Below are 15873 nucleotides of genomic sequence, written 5' to 3'. Positions count from 1 at the left end.
TTAATGCATTTCATCTTACCACATTCATAAAGCAACATCGAAGAACAAGTGAGAGAAGTTATGTTAGGCAATGAATGAAAGCATGAATGTTGGTAACCAAGACCAATATTAGTCTTAATTTAAGGGGTGAAAAACATATATTTTCTATGTCCTCACAATCTTCAGCTCTGCCAAATAATAAAAACTGACTCCCTCATAAATTCATTTGCAATTTATTAAAAAAACAAAACAAAATCTGTGGGACTATACCTTTAATTTTTATCTGTTTTAAGCCCATCTGAAGAGAAAGTTGTGTAATCACGAAGCATTTTATTCTGTGACTGCATATTATCACTGTCTCATCTGATCTTCATTATTCATAATTCTATTCAAGCTGAAATTAGCATCTCATTCAACAAACATGCGCCAAACAATACAAAAATCAAGGCAAGCAAACAGCACAATTTACAAAATATACAGTGGTTCACTGGATAATGAAAAAAAAAAAACAACAATTTAGGACTATCAAATCAGGCTTGTTTATATAAATCTTTGCGCACATGTCAGTAAGTACTTTTTTTTTTTTTTTTTTACAAATGTTAATATAATCGTCATGATATAAACACAGTTTTCTTAGTACAGTACAGTTCACACGTAACACAGACATACTATTTGGCAGACAAGGCAGTTTAAGAACATCGAAAACACTGTTGGATGCTGAATCACTGACGTGGTGTTGAAAGCTAAATTATTTTTAACATGTGTTACATTTGGGCCTGCAAGCTAGTGTTCTGAATCTTTGAAAATAATTAGATTTTGAAGTGTTGTACTTGAAAATAACACCTTTTCTGTCATTAAGGGATGGGGACGGAGGGAAAACCTGCCGATATATCTAACAATCTTGTAGATTTTTACTATTAAAATAATTCATATAAATAATTATCACAATGCATTTCCTCATAAATACAGTCTCTGCTTTTGGTTTAAAATATGCAACTAAAACCATCTTCATCTCAAAACGTTAAGAGCACCTGGACTGAGATGGACACTTAAGGAATTTCTGACAAAATATTTAGAAATTTAACTGTTTCGCAGTTACATTTGCTTTCACTTGAACATACTGACACATTTTCAACATAATATTCTCATACAACTGTTGACAACACTGATAACATAGTGGATACAGCCAATAAAGCTCATAGCAGCAAACTGTGATTGTGATTGTAAGGGCTCTGTGTACAGTGTGTGTACGTGTGTGAGAGCGTGTGTGCTCATATGTATTTGACACTTGTGCTGCTACAGGCGTTCATTCTTGGAAGGAAAAGCAGACGACCAGCACAATCACTTGTTCTCTATCAGCATCTGCACCTTGTACACCAGATCCCTGGCCAGGGTCAAAATCTGCGTTATATTGTGGTGCTCTGCCATTTCTGAAAGACACAAAATATTAAACTTTAATCTTTTTTTTTATCGGTGCAAGAACTTCAAAAATAACTTTATAACTTTAATATAACTTGGCTGGAGCAAATCCCAGCTGGGTACATCAGGGACAGATTACCAGTCTATCACAGGGCCAATACACAGAAACAGCCAAACACTCACATTCACACCTACGGGTGTCATCAATTACCCAAACCCCAACCTGATTTGTCTCTAAACTGTGGGAGGAAGCTGAAGTAACCAGAGAAAACCCACACAGACGCAGCAGGAACACAACCAAATCATGTTCTATCTACAAGTTTGTGTTGACATAACAAGTCCTCGAATTTTTCTAAGGTTGTATTTGAGAAAAAATAAAATCAGTGAGTTAGTGTAACACCGACAAGCTAAAAGTCCAGTTAACATAGCTGTTTAACTGAAAATCAGACTATGCCTAACACTGCACAGCCGCAGAGTGACACGAGTGCCAACCAACTGCTGCATTGACTCCTGTGTACACAGTGTCAGGCAATCATGGCGTTACAGTGGATCTGTGTACAGGTGTTTTGTGTGCTACAGCTGTGTTATTGTAGGATCGTGATGTCTTTTTGATGGATTTAATAAACTTACAGAGGATCAAGCAGAACAGGCTGCATTTTTTTGGCCGCCTCATCTCTTGTTAGTCCCATTGTGCCTGGAAAATGCTAACATTTTTTAAATTTCTGATCAAACAACCCTGATTACAGCACCTAGAGTAATGTTGCAGTTGACAAAGTTGAATGATGAATGACCAAATGGATATTTGATATGTGAAATCAGTGGACTGTCCCTTTAAACTGTATTAGAGAATATGGACTGTAAGTGAATCATCAGCTGTAAAATGTTATGTTTTACCATTGAAGAACTTAATGATGTCTGTGAAGTCCATGTTGTTCTCCAGGATGATGTCCCTGTAGATTTCCACCAGTGCCAGAGCAATGAAGAGAACAAAGTGACTAGAGGAGACATACTTGGCTGCCCAGATGGTTTCCCAGACTGCAAAAACATCATCATACACCAACTCTGGAAGACAAAGCACATATAGGAATAGGAGTGAAACCACAGAAGTGTTTGAGGGCTCAGGTTGGAGTTTGTAGAGTGGAGAGAGACAAACAGGAACAGCAGTTTGGCCTTGAAATACCAGACTGATGCAATTTATCCCATCCTTCCCTTTTTGGTAAATATGCAAGACAGGTCACAGAAAACTCCCTACAAACACAGCTGCAAGATATGTTATCAGTCTCCTTCTGTAAATGTTTCATGTTTAGTGCTCTTGTTTTTGACCATGTGACTGATCATATTAGGGAAACGTCTCATTCGACTCAATGGAGAAGTGTCTTCAAACTTTTGACTGGTAGTGTATCTGACATGTTACCGGACAGAAAAAAAATCATAATCCCAAATCACTTTCTAAGTCTCAATAATTGCACATGTTGTTAACAAGATGCCAAATAGTTTGGTATTTTATTCACAGACAGAACTTAAAGAGCAGTGCTCTTCTTCTGATCGGTACAAACTCTTTAACACATTACCCCGCTTGAAGTCCAGGAGGAACCAGCGGTAGCAGAAGTAGAAGTGGGTGTAGTCTCCATTCTGGTGCATTAGCTCAAACAGTTCAGAATCCAGTATCTATGCAGAGGAGACCAGAGGAGATTCAAGAAGAGAAATAATAACTGGTCGTGGAACAAAATGTTAAAAATGGCAGGAGTTGGTAAGTAATGCATGCATTTAGTGGTACTTTAGTACTACAGTGTGTATAGTAAAAAACAAAGTACTGTTGCTGTGGGTCACCTGAATTAGAGAGCGCATGTTGGCAAAATGAGTATCCATAGCTCCACCATGTGGGAAGTTTTGATTCATTCTCTTCATGAGCTCAGTAAAACAGCTGAAGGCCATGGCCTCTGAAAGGAGGAAGCAGAAAGGAAGCTGGAGTGAGAAAGTGAGTGGGCATACTCTTGTTTGTTGTTCCATCAGTAACTGTAAAAATACACAGAATGCCAGAAAAAGGAAAATAAGAAGTGAATCAGTGACTCACCATCATCCAGAATGACTAGAAGCGGAGCCAGCAGATCACACATGCCCTGCACATAACCAATGTCAAGGTGCCTCCAGATATAGCTGGAAATATACAACCAAGAGAAACGAACTTAACTGCACTCAGCTGTTTTTATCTGAGAAACACGATGCAGTCCACATTTAGAGGCACTCCCACACCTCCACTGAGTTCTCAAGGTCTTTTGTTCAAAATTATTACCTTACCTTTTATCTGATTTTTGAAGGTCAAAAAATGAGAAATGACTGGATCTACCTAAAGGGAGAATAATATTTCCTTATCCTAGATAGTGGTGGTGGGATACTTGTTTGTTGTGAAGGGGCATGACAGAGGAAAATTAAGTTCAGTATAACTTCCCTCCCACTACCATTCATCTAAAAGAAAAACATTTTACAAAAGAACAACAACAAATATTATTACCATCATCATAACCATTCTAATTATTATTATTTACTGTCAACAAATCCAATGAAAAGACCAAAACTATCTGTGGCACATACTTTAGCACTGGAGACATCAAATGCAAATACAAACTATTTGTATTTGAAAATAAAAAAAAAAGGCCCAAATCTTTTCTGAAAAAGATGGGCATACACAATTGGTCCTAGAAAACAAACAAATTCAAAGGCACAGATCAATAAATTAATCAGGTTTTGGTTACAAAGGAACATTTGTTAATAGGGTTAAATCCATTTTTGGTTTTAGTCTTTTAGCCTTTATAAGATCACTGCTGGCTCCTGTCTTTGTCTTACCTGCACATAATGTTGCGCAGTTTCTCCAGGTTTGCAGGGGTGAAGTACCAGTAGTTCCTGTCACACCGCTGGACGTCCTTTTCAATGCGGTGCAGATTTAATGTATACAAGTCCAAAAGCTCTTGCTGAAACAAACAAAACAATCACAGTGAATCAAACAAGCTCATAATAGAGTTCATTTGCTGAGCATAAATGAGTTTGAGCGGTTAAAAATGTACGCGCACAGAGAAGGCACTGCCAGCAGATTCTTCAGAGGTTGCTTTGTTCTTGGTGTCTCCAGATCCAGCCAGAGAGTCAAAGTGAGGGTAAAGGCTTTCCATCTCTGGCTCATCAGACAGGATGGACTCAGTACCCTCTGGACTAGGTTTTCCCTGCTCCTCTTCTTGCCTGAGCTCTGCCTGAGGGGCCGAGTCCTCAGAGGAAGACGAGGCTTCACAACGTCCCTTTCTGCTCCAAGGCACCATGGAAACTTTGGCTTTGGGGATCTCCTCCATCTCTATGGCTGAGGGAGAATCATCAGATTCAGTCAGGACCTGAGGCTCGTCTTTCTGAGAGGCACAGTAGGCTTCTCTCGCTCTCGAGATCCTTGTGTCTGCTGAGAGGACGAGACTCTTTTCCACCTCAGGAGCCACAGACTGTACAGGTATTTTTTCTTTCACTTCCACCAATAAAACCTCTTGTGGTTTAGTTGTCTTTGATTCAACCTTTTCTTCAAGCTTTGATGGTTCCTTGACACTCACTCCTACTATTTTTTTGAGACCTGGTTCAAAGAGTGCTCTATTGGATTCGGTAGCAGCTGCTGATACCGTCATAGTATCCACACTGAATACTTCTTTCCCTCTTTCCTCTGATGATTTATTCCCTTTAGTGTTTGTATCCAGGCCTTTATCTTCAGTCTTGGTTCCTTCCATTTTAACATTTTCTTTTGTGTCAGGTTGAATCCCTGCAGTCTTGGTAATTTCTGCAGTTTTGGTCACGTCAGGTGTTTCTTCTCCTTCCTTTGCTTTGCCTTTCACCTGGCTGTCCATTTCCTCTGTCAGACCTTCACTCTCCACCCGCGCAGGTTTGACTGGGCTCTGTGGTGCCTGAGGCACAATTGCAGATCTCGGGGTTGTTTCGGGTGCTGTGCTGTCCTCTGTGCTGAATGAGCCATCTGACAGGCCAGATGTGATCGAGAAGTTGCGGGAGGACGGATGCCCAGAGTCAGGAGAGCTTGTCCCGTTCTGCAGAGCTCCATTAGGCATCCTTGGCACCTGTTTGGCCTCTTCGTTCTTGGGCTCTGTCTCGATCTGGTCCACCTCCTCTACGGACTCAAACACCTGAAAGAACAAGCCAAAGGGAAGCAAGCTACTCCAAGGGAAGGGATGGGAGGATGTGAAGAACTAGCAGGCGAGAGAATGCAGGGAGGAGGAATATAGGTTCAAATGCACCACACATGCATTACCTGAGAACACAGATTGAGAAACATGTCATCAAATGGTAAAAAGTGTTGTTTAGTTGTCTTAAAATATCACTTTAAAATATCATCAATGCAGGCTGTGGTAGTTTCTGATACCTGTGTGCTGCTGCTGGAGTCACTCTGCAGGTGAGCCATGCTCTGCCTGTCTGAGCTCTGGGAGGACTGGGACTGCACAATAACAGACATTCAGGCTGAGATATTAACATATAATAACACTTTTACTGAGATATATTTTTATTGTTATGTGGCCTTGTCTGCAGTTCAGAATAAAAACGATTTCCCATCTGTAAGTCCGTAACAGTTTTTCATTAAACTTTCAAAACCTAGTAAATTCATGTTTTTAAGTATAAATGTGAGTTTGGAAAGCCTCCTACAAAGCCACAGAGGTCATTTTACAGTTGAGCAGTACTGCCTATGGATAGTGAAGTGAGGTTTATGTGTAAAATTGGTGGCATTAGCCTTTAATTACCCTTGCCTTGGAACTGAGACTATGTGGGTTGAGATTTGCATATTGCACATTTATTCCTGCTCCCTGAGACAAGACTTGATGTACTTCATGTACAGCCAAGTAGAAGATCTCTATGTACACAGTTCGGGTACATTTTCCTGAAGAGAAAATACTTTTCTTTGTTCTGCGATTTAGGTGGAACTGAAGATGAAGTCCATTTCATGTTTGACAACTGTCATATCATTACAGATTTATGTGATGATTTAAGGGGTGAACTATTATTTGTGATGAGTATTTCTGGATGGATGTTTGTAAGAAATCTGAGTGGTATTTTATGAAAGGAACCTCGTAAAAACGGTGCAGCAACCTGTAGAGCCTGCAATGTAAGACGTTGATATCTGGACGTGCATCTGGATGTATTACCACTGCAACTATATTTTTGGAGTCTTGTAAGTCCATATAAGCTGCACATTTGTTTGTGCATTCAGTGTACACAGTTTTTGTAGAACTCTTGATATTGTAACTGTGCTATGTGTTACCGCTTTACCTCATTGCTGATGGTGGAGTCATGATGGCACATCTTCTGACTGGAACTGTCCATGCTTGCCCCAGAGGAGCACTTTGCTAACGCTGCAGCATGCTGCTCCTTCTCCCGCTGTCGGACAATCTCCTCACACCCGAGCCACTCACGCATGGTCTGTTGGTAGCACACACGGACCTTTTCGTCCACCTTGGGTGAAGGGGTGACAGGTCACAGGTCAGCGGTGCAAGTGGAAGCTGCTTTGGAAATAAAGCCATAATCATGGAAGCAACAAACCTCCTTCCTCTCAGCTTCTGACATCCCAAACTGGTAATGGCCCAACAGGAAAGGCCACACCTCTTTACGCAGTGAGGGGTCCACACCACCAAAGTAGACCAGACGCAGCAGCTCCTGCTCCTCATACGCCTGAACAGAAGACATGACTTCAGTTACCTCTGTACTTGCTTTATGGCCACTTATTGGATTTTTACTCCTTTCTAATAAAAACACAATTACCTCTGTGTATGTTTGAAACATTCAATAGAGCTTTAAGACGACAATATTAACAACATGGCAGCCTGGAGACAGAGCCTCCGTTGTATGTTTTATCTGCCAGTGCAGATAAACATAAAGAGCATCAAAGTCGATAGCAGATGGATAAAGCTTCAGGCACTGGTGCATCTCCCAGCCATCATGGTGCAGTGTGCATTCGCTCATTATTTTGAATTTATAGGAAGATGGATAAAATTCACTATTAGATGTAAAATATTCAATGTGTCCATGAGCCCAGGTAAATGTAACTGTCCAAATAAACTCTAGATGTGAACTGTGAGACTGACAGAGCTATTAGTCACGCTTCATGCACAGTGAAGTGATACTAATAGCATGAGCCACATGATTAGCAGAGGATGAATATGGATGAGACATTAGACTCAACAGAGTGAGAGAGACACTGGGAGTGGTTCTGCGTGTGCGTGTGTGTGTGTGTGTGTGTGTGTACTCTTAATGTGAGGACAGTGACACCAGCGATGCTTACTGTGCAGTCTTGCAGGAATTTCTGCCACATGTCTGTGGTGAGACCTTTGTAAGCGTCACATGGCACATCTGGTGCCACGATGGTGTGATTGACGAGAGCGGAGAGGTGTATACGCACAGTAGATAGGTGACGGCAGTATGCCAACCCTGTGTGACAACGTAGTTAATTACTTAATGTTTCTTTTGAAAGCTAGTTATACTTAAAATTACGACATTATGTACTGCTTCCTAAAACACATTTCAGAGTGTAACTGAACAAATGCTAATATTTAAGGCTTATCAGTTTTACGCAATTAGTAATCACATACAGCCGTAAAATGCCCGAGAGATGATCTGATACTTCATGTTGTCACACAGCAGCTTCAGAGGAGCCCTGCAGGCAAATACAGCACAGATCATTCTCTTTATACAGAGGAATAATAATAATAATAATTTGACTAAATCTCATTTTCTTATTTCATTTGAGGACTATCATTAAACCAATCATCTAGTGCCACTTATTCATGTTGTCCTCAATGTGTGGGACAGTGTATCTCATGCAGAGTTATATTACAATGTTGGGGCTAACATATTATTTCAATGATAACCTATTGTGCTGCTAACTGATGAACAACAACATGCCTTTTTTTATAGCTTTGCTCTATTTTGCTTGTCACCTAATGTTCCCAACATGTTCTGATGCCAGCAAAATAAACGGCACATAACTGAGGCTCTTGTGTCTTTGCTCCATTCATCTTTTCCTCTTTCATTTCCGGGTGGCACTAAGGAATTTCTGGTTAGTGGGTGTGTCTTCAGCTGTTTCCCTGTCACAATCTGACACCACTCAGTCTAGTTTGGAGTGTTTTTATCCGTCACCTCTCATGGTTGCACCCCTTGGGTGTTGCTCCATCAGAGAAGCTCCCCTGGGAACATGAGGAACAAGAGGACTTCCTGAGAGTGGGATGCCACATTGTGGCTCCCTGATCCATCAGGTCAGGAGGAGTCACTGCAAACACATGCAGAAAAACACACACCATCTTGGTCACCTTAAAGCATTATGCTGCTTTGGCTTTCGAGAACAATGACATTGTTGCTGAGATGATTAAAACAAAACAGGAAACAGTTTTGCATAAGCAGAATCATACTGATCAGATGTGATCTGCAGAAAGCACGTGAGATTACAGTTAGTTTGTGCTTGATTCCTGTTAGAGCCAAGAAAAGCAAGTAGGGAAAACATTTATACAATCTGGAATTGATGCACAGTGTGAAACCATGAAGCCATCATATTCAATTACATTTTTCAGAGAACGATCAAATAAGCAGGAGCCTTTCTTGGTTCAGGAGTCAAATTCAAGCAATCAGTTGTCCACCTAAAAGGTTACAGCATCGTAATGCAATACATAAGGTGTATACAAGATGGCAGGTAGAGAGAGACAGAGAGAGAGAGAGAGAGAGAGAAAGAGGGACTTTAATAAGCAGACACATCAATAATTATTGCCAGAGGAACAGGCAAAGCCAGGAGGATATTAGACGCAGGGAATTAAAACAAGGCAAGCTGACAACTGGACAAACGAGCCGAGGTGTGACAGTGTTACAGCTGCTTCCTGTGACTGAGGAGGATTCTTCAGGACAGCTGCAGGACCTCTTGGGGACAACAAGCGTCCCTACTTTGGAGAGGGACTGTCCACTCAGTTGAAGAGAGAGAGAGGAAGTCAGATGGGGAGGACGGGTTACCGTCACTGTAACAAACAACGAGCAACATTTTCATAAAAATGCAACCATCTGGAGAGGCCTGTGGGGGCTGCTCATGTTAATTTACTTCTCTGTTGGGAAACTTACCAAACTCTGACTGGCTGTTTGGAAATAGGATGCGGAAGACATAGTCTGTAGCCTCATCCTCCTCCTTATCTGAGACTGAGTCGGAGGATCCAGATCCCTGAGGACCCCTCTTCCGCAGTTTAGGAAACACCTTTCCCTGCAAAGAGAAAATAACTGTTATTCAAATACCAGCAAGAAAATAGTTTAATCATTAGAGTGCAGCTAAGCCACTGATGCAAATGAAACATGATGAGTGTCTGCCTCTTAATATTGGCTGAACATCCATGGGTGGTTTTCATTATTCGGCTTAGCTGCAGATACAAAGCTATTCAGAGTCTAACAAAAACATCCATTCAAGTACACACTTCTTGTGTGGTGATGCAGAGCGAATATTAAGCTGGACGTTTATTACTGCCACAAAGGAGTGCATCTATTTAAATTTCCAAATGTGTTTTTATCAATTTATTGATCAGATTAGGGCTGATTTAGCAGCTGTTTTTTAAAAGAATGCCTAATATGTGTAGCTGAGCTTTTGTTCTGATACAAGAGAACAACCCCAAAGAAAAACCTGCTGACCTTTCCCCTCTGGGACCAGAGCGGTGGGTCCAGCTGGCCATGAGGAAGGAGGCCATTCTCCAGGCAGGAGAGGAACTGGAGCAAGTGGCCTCCTCTGGGGAAATGAAGTGGAGGTCTTTGGATCCCATCCTGACTGACCAGCACCACCGTCCCCCCACTGTCCACTACAGGAGACAGTGATCATTACTTCAGTTACATTTGCAAGAAAAGGCGATAATAAAAATATTAATTATGGTTTTGTGTAGAATGCTAGTTTTAAGACCTAAGGCTGGTGTAGACCCACCTTGCTGATGACAGTGCAAGTAAACTATCTCCTCCAGAGGGATTGTCATGGCGTAGTTCCAGTACATGCTGAAAAACATGTGATCAAACACACTCAGTAAAATAAGAACCCACACTTGCCTTGGTGGGATTGTTTACATATTCTCTATATGAATGCACATCTGAAGGAACATTGATTTTATAGCTAATAATGAAAGTAGATGAGAGTGTGCACATCCACAGTTGCACAGTGAGACAATCAATCTTTCTGGTGCGAGAAAACATGCACAGGCACAGGAACATAACACGGTTTGCTAGTTTGAGCGATATCTGACAGAGACTGTCAATAGACCAGCTGCTGGCTGGTGGTGTGCTGAAAATAAGCCCTATCAGATCATCAGCATTTACTCCACATACTGAGCCCCTGAGCCACATGCAAACACAATGCATTATTCAGTAACACCCAAGTGTTACACAAACAGCAGTGAGAAGAAATAATGCAGCGTGTTTATGAATGTCTCTGTGGAAGCACATTAAACGTTATACATTGTTAGTGCGAGGAGGATTACTGACATTATGCAAGACAGGCTTTGTAGACAGACACAATCACCATAATCATAAGTCAAAAACACCCGGATAATTTTGCACCTGCGTTCATAGTCCAAGTCTCCAACAGAGCCATTCATGAGCTGATTGGGTGTCCACTTCAGCGTCATGATGTCGGCAGTCTGGTGGAGCGAGAGGTAACCAGGGATAGCCTCCATGTCATCCTTCTGAAACAATCACAAGGAAGGATGTTTTTCCATCTGATGCCAGAACAGGGGGTGTGTTAGTATAATAATCCTGAAGCAATCTGTACTGATAGTGGAAGAAAATGCAAAGTAAGGCAGTCTTAGCCATGTATTTACACAAGCAACTGTGTTTGTATGTGAGAAAGAGAAGATTGAGACCTTCAGGATGTATGTATTCACCACACATCTTTGCAGCTTTAGAGCAGGTAGGTGAAGTAAGTGATATAAAAAGCTGAAAGCATCTCTTGTAACCTCTGAACATATATTATAGTGTAGCAGAGGTGTGTGACACAAGTTAAAACACAACAAATATTTCATAGTTTATTGCACTTCACTGCATTAAGACACCTTGGCCAATAATAACAGCTGAAAACTGTAATACTCAGCATGCTCATGAATTTCAAGTCCAGCAATTATTGTATCTGAATGTCTTCTTGTTGACAGTAGTTTTGACCTAATAACCAGGGAGCACATCAGGCTGTTGTACAGCGGTCTGAGATAATGTGGGGATGACAACATAATATGAAGGCTGCTATTTGGTCAGGGCTTTAACTTTCAGTGAAATGTTCCTTTGGTTTTAATGAGACTATTTAGCTGTGACATTACAGTAAAATGTCAGAGGTAAATGTCTTTTAATATAATGCTCTTCCAGGCTTTTGAGTAGTGTGGAGCAATCTTCTGTAACACTTTTAAACTTGTAGTTTCTCTACAGAGATATTGTGCCAAGTGATTAAGAGCAATCAGAGAGTTACCGGCTGTACAAGAACATTGTTTTTGCCAAACAGAAGGGTCGCCCTGCTGTTCTGATGCAGGGACTCTACGTATTCACGAGCTGATGGCGAGGGGGAAGGGCGTTCATCCATACTGCTGCTGGAGTGCCGCTTCTGGATCTATACAGCAGAGATGCATAACAAATCAAATAAGATAGCAGACACCGTAAACCAGTGCTAGACTGATGACTATGTCTGCACAGTGAATTAGAGCCACTCATGGTATAACCATTTTCCACAATGGAAATTTCCTTTTTAAATATTTAAAATAAGAGACACATGACATTCTGCCTTGTCCATTGTTCTTGACGATGGAAACCGGGTTGTTTTTGGAAATAATTCACCCATGCCAAAGCAGTAGTGATGGAAAGACAGGCAGAGTTGACCTATTTCACTAAAAACTTAAAAGGCTGAATAAGTATGAGGGTTTCAGATACACCGTGTTCTTTCTGTGACACACTGCACTGCACTTAATGCAGTAATCTCACTGCTAATATATCAGAATAAACGAGCACTAAAGGCACATGGGATAAAATAAAATGAGCCTGTAACTGACTCTGCATGGTCTACTAGATTATTACTTACACACAGTGCGGGTCTCTTGGTGGGGGAGTCCTGCCTGCAGTGACCACCATGGATGCGATGTCTTTGCACCAACTCGTCGGCAGACGGATCTGTCCAGAAGTGATCAGCTGTCTTCATCTTCGTGTACTCCAAAGCACAAGGTCCAACTGTCACAATTATGTTATTGCAATGTTAGTACAATGCAGTTACACACTGTAGACAACAGCTGTACGGTGTTCATATGTACTATTTTCAGGGAAAGCAGTAATTTTAAAAACCCACAAAGAATAAAATGACAGAAATAGCTTTTTTTCTGTTGTTAACACATGGGCTTAGGAGACACTGGCCATTAGTACACTGGGAGAAAAAATGGTTAAAAATGATTATACCACTGTTTTAAAGAATATTTTTTTGCAGTGTGCTAAATTTCACTTTAATGGGACAAATGGTAAGGATACAAAAATGACCCTACAAATAGGATACCATAATATCATTACAGTAATGATACAACAGCAAACAAGCTTTACACATTCTGCTCCGTTCTTCCTAAGAGCACCAGGATCTCACATTTTCAGTAAACATGAGCCCAAACTGGGGGGTGTCACAGATGTTAGATGATTACTTAAATTACATGAAGTCTTACAATGTCACATGTAATTACCTAACAAAGAGGCAAGGATTGGTCCATCTACAGGGTCCATTAGAAAAGCTTCTTTCTCGTAGTATTTACTGGAAGACAAAAGTGAAAGGGCAATTTTGAGGGAACACAGAGTTCTTTTAATACAAACAACAGAAAAGCATGATATTTGCCCATCTTACTCTACCTGCTGTTTTCCACAAGGTAGAGGACAATCTTGTCAAGCACCTTCTCAAATAGAGCCGTCCGGATCCACAAGTTCTTGACTACCTGTGGGGTGAGGCTTGGCAGCCGGGGCATCTTCCGAAGACTGTCTTGACTCTGCAAGCTTTGACTTCGTCTGCAAACGGAGAGATCCGCAAGTTTACATATAAACAAAAGTATAGCATGGATTAAATATTCCATTTGGTAAAGCTACATCTGCATGAAACAAATGGCATCAGTGATTCATGACTCATAAAAGCTTATAAACATGAATTATTTAGAAGCTTTTCATAATAAAAGAAATAACCCTTCATGTAAGCAGACAGTCATTTGTTTTCTGGGCTTTTGCCGGTGCAATCAAACAGGCTTTGATGTAAGCTTTGAGGTCTGCTGTGGGAGAACGAGCTGTGTTGTCAGAGTCTCTCACTTTGTCTCGATGATCTGCTCGAGTTCCTGGGCTTTTCTACACAGCTCCTCAGCTGGGGCGAAGCTTTTCCCCACCTTCATGAAAAGTGCTGCCACCTTGTTGCTGCGCAGAAAGCCCGCTGCCCGTCGTTTCAGCCCGTGCAGTACACATGCCTCTACTGCAGCTGTGTGGACACAAACACGTGGGTGAAAAAAACAAACAAACAAAAAAAAACTCTTTACCAAAGTGCACTTAATATTGTACACCAGAACCGGTGGCACATAACAAAATAATGAAAATCTAAAGATTAAAAGGGAAAACAACATACCACATTTTGGCACAAAAAAGTTTTCGGACCACAAATGAAAGTTTAGTTTTATAATATAAGCAAAAAACCCATTGGCCACACAAAAACTATGTTTTCTGTCCCATGTTTCATTGATATTTCAGCTTGATAATCCAACCATTACCACAGTTTTAGGAAAAGTGGTTTTATTTTGCTAAACTGAGGACATATTTCCTAAATGGACTCTCTAGATGCAGAATAGACATTTTCAATGAATTCGTGCCTTCACATAATCGTGTTTACTTATGCTAAGTATATCTAGTCGATAACATGATGACACACTTGCACAGTCACTCGACTGTGCAGAATAACAGACACCCCTCTTTTCTCTCAGGCCTACGTGGCAATGCCTGGAGCTGTGCTGACATTTGAGTTCCCTTTTAGGACTAATCCTGTGGCTCTGTTCACATGGGGTCAGGGCGAAGGCTGTGGTTACCATGGCAACCGGTGTTGATGGTGCAGCGGAGCTCTGGGAGAGACAGGCAGCGAGAGGGGCGGAGGAGACTCATCAACATCACGATCTCTTCTCTTTTCCATCATCCTCACTCCTTGAAGCACAGCTTCTCTGTTGCTCTGTAAATCTGCCTGAGTCACTTTCCCTGTTGCTGCTGTTACTACAATCACTGTTAGCAGGGTTTTACTTCTGCCTAGGCAATAAAAGTCTCATCATTAAAGTCTCATTTATCATTAAAGACACAGAAACAGAAACATACAACCGATAACTTTGTTTGAAAGGTTAAAGCTCTAGTAAATAACATATAGAAACTTTAGTTTAAACATATGTTAAGGTGCATAGGTGTGTCTGACCCAGGCTTACTGAACAGCCAGGATGCAGTGCAGATATATTCCTTCTAATGATTTCGACTGATGTTTTAACCAATCAGAGCAGTCCAAAGTCAGGAGTAGGAGCTCACAGCTGTCAATCAATATATCAGCACGCTTCTCGTCTTCTACTCATCTGGCCCCAAGACCTCATGCTATCATTAGCTGTTGTACGATGTCACAAAAGGTTGACTCAGGCTCAAATGCTACCAACACCTTTATCTGCAGAACTTGTATATTGCAGCTAAACGTTTCAACCCATTTTCCCACAACATCAATCACAAACAACCCACAGGTGACAGAGTTTCTGGCTATATCTCGACCTGGTTGACTGAGAATCTCCACAGACACTTTTCTGTACTAGTTTTCATTACTTCACAGCTGAAAACAACAGTGTGTCAAAACAGTGGCGTTTTGACACGCATTTCAGACTCAGACTCAGACTCAGCTCATCAAAGTGGCTGTGATGGAAGAGGCTAATTGCTCCCTGGTGAGCTGGCTGAGCTCCTCTCCCATCCTCCACTCACTCTCATCTCTACACAGACCACAGCTGAAAGAGAACATGTAGTAACAAGATGGTAATAAGATATATAGGGATCACAGGAAGAGTCAGGAGGAGGAGGAGGAAGTTGGCTTAGAGCAACAGAGAGATATGAGAGGGTCATCCTGAGCTGCTACTTGTCCACTGGGGCGTGTGATAGCAGCAGAGGAAAGATATCAGCAGCTATTGAAGCAGGCTATTAGAAGATCAAATTGATAAGGTACACACTGCAGGCCAAGAAAACCGATGACATGTGAAACATGAAACCACTAAATGATCCACACAAAGCACATACAGGGCTCACAGCTTCAATATGAGTTCAAGAAAAAGGGTCTCCATTGCACTGAAACAAAAATCTAGTCTGTGACAAATTCTTTTCATAACCCTCCAAGAGAAAGCTAAAACCATAAGACGTGATGTGGAGTAAGCTGATTATTAGGTGGGAAGGATGTCT

The 15873-nt window shown here is 41.3% G+C and overlaps 1 protein-coding gene and 1 long non-coding RNA gene across 10 annotated transcripts in view; one reads left to right on the top strand and one right to left on the bottom strand.

Annotated features, from left to right (window-relative positions):
* Positions 1–553: 553 nt before the first annotated feature.
* The window catches only part of sgsm1a (small G protein signaling modulator 1a), a 23445-nt gene continuing 8125 nt past the window's right edge, over positions 554–15873 (bottom strand). For 2 of the 9 annotated variants that reach the window (XM_026322719.1, XM_026322720.2), the window contains exons 4-26: positions 13732–13894; positions 13288–13440; positions 13125–13192; positions 12485–12630; positions 11882–12019; positions 10987–11111; positions 10361–10428; positions 10078–10241; positions 9523–9658; positions 9279–9422; positions 8560–8689; positions 8013–8077; positions 7706–7851; positions 6967–7095; positions 6697–6879; positions 5798–5869; positions 4467–5624; positions 4243–4367; positions 3473–3555; positions 3229–3338; positions 2970–3066; positions 2293–2460; positions 554–1409 (exon numbers count right to left, since the gene is read on the bottom strand). In XM_026322719.1, the coding sequence (XP_026178504.1) occupies positions 1321–1409; positions 2293–2460; positions 2970–3066; positions 3229–3338; positions 3473–3555; positions 4243–4367; positions 4467–5624; positions 5798–5869; positions 6697–6879; positions 6967–7095; positions 7706–7851; positions 8013–8077; positions 8560–8689; positions 9279–9422; positions 9523–9658; positions 10078–10241; positions 10361–10428; positions 10987–11111; positions 11882–12019; positions 12485–12630; positions 13125–13192; positions 13288–13440; positions 13732–13894 (3860 nt within the window). In that variant the 3' untranslated portion in view covers positions 554–1320. Of the gene's footprint in view, positions 1410–2292; positions 2461–2969; positions 3067–3228; positions 3339–3472; positions 3556–3696; positions 3746–4242; positions 4368–4466; positions 5625–5797; positions 5870–6696; positions 6880–6966; positions 7096–7705; positions 7852–8012; positions 8078–8559; positions 8690–9278; positions 9423–9522; positions 9659–10077; positions 10242–10360; positions 10429–10986; positions 11112–11881; positions 12020–12484; positions 12631–13124; positions 13193–13287; positions 13441–13731; positions 13895–15873 lie in introns of those variants that run through there. The other 7 variants (XM_026322721.1, XM_026322726.1, XM_026322722.1 and 4 more) reach the window with 7 other exon arrangements.
* Positions 2986–5986, top strand: LOC117152692 (uncharacterized). Its single transcript, XR_004463156.1, has 3 exons — positions 2986–3148; positions 4523–4885; positions 5283–5986. It is a non-coding gene; the product is annotated as an uncharacterized LOC117152692 (long non-coding RNA).

Source organism: Mastacembelus armatus, chromosome 9 (assembly GCF_900324485.2).
Source record: "Mastacembelus armatus chromosome 9, fMasArm1.2, whole genome shotgun sequence".
In the NCBI taxonomy this organism is placed as follows: domain Eukaryota; kingdom Metazoa; phylum Chordata; class Actinopteri; order Synbranchiformes; family Mastacembelidae; genus Mastacembelus; species Mastacembelus armatus.
Note: the sequence above shows the minus strand (reverse complement) of the source record. Positions and strands in the feature narration are given on the sequence as shown.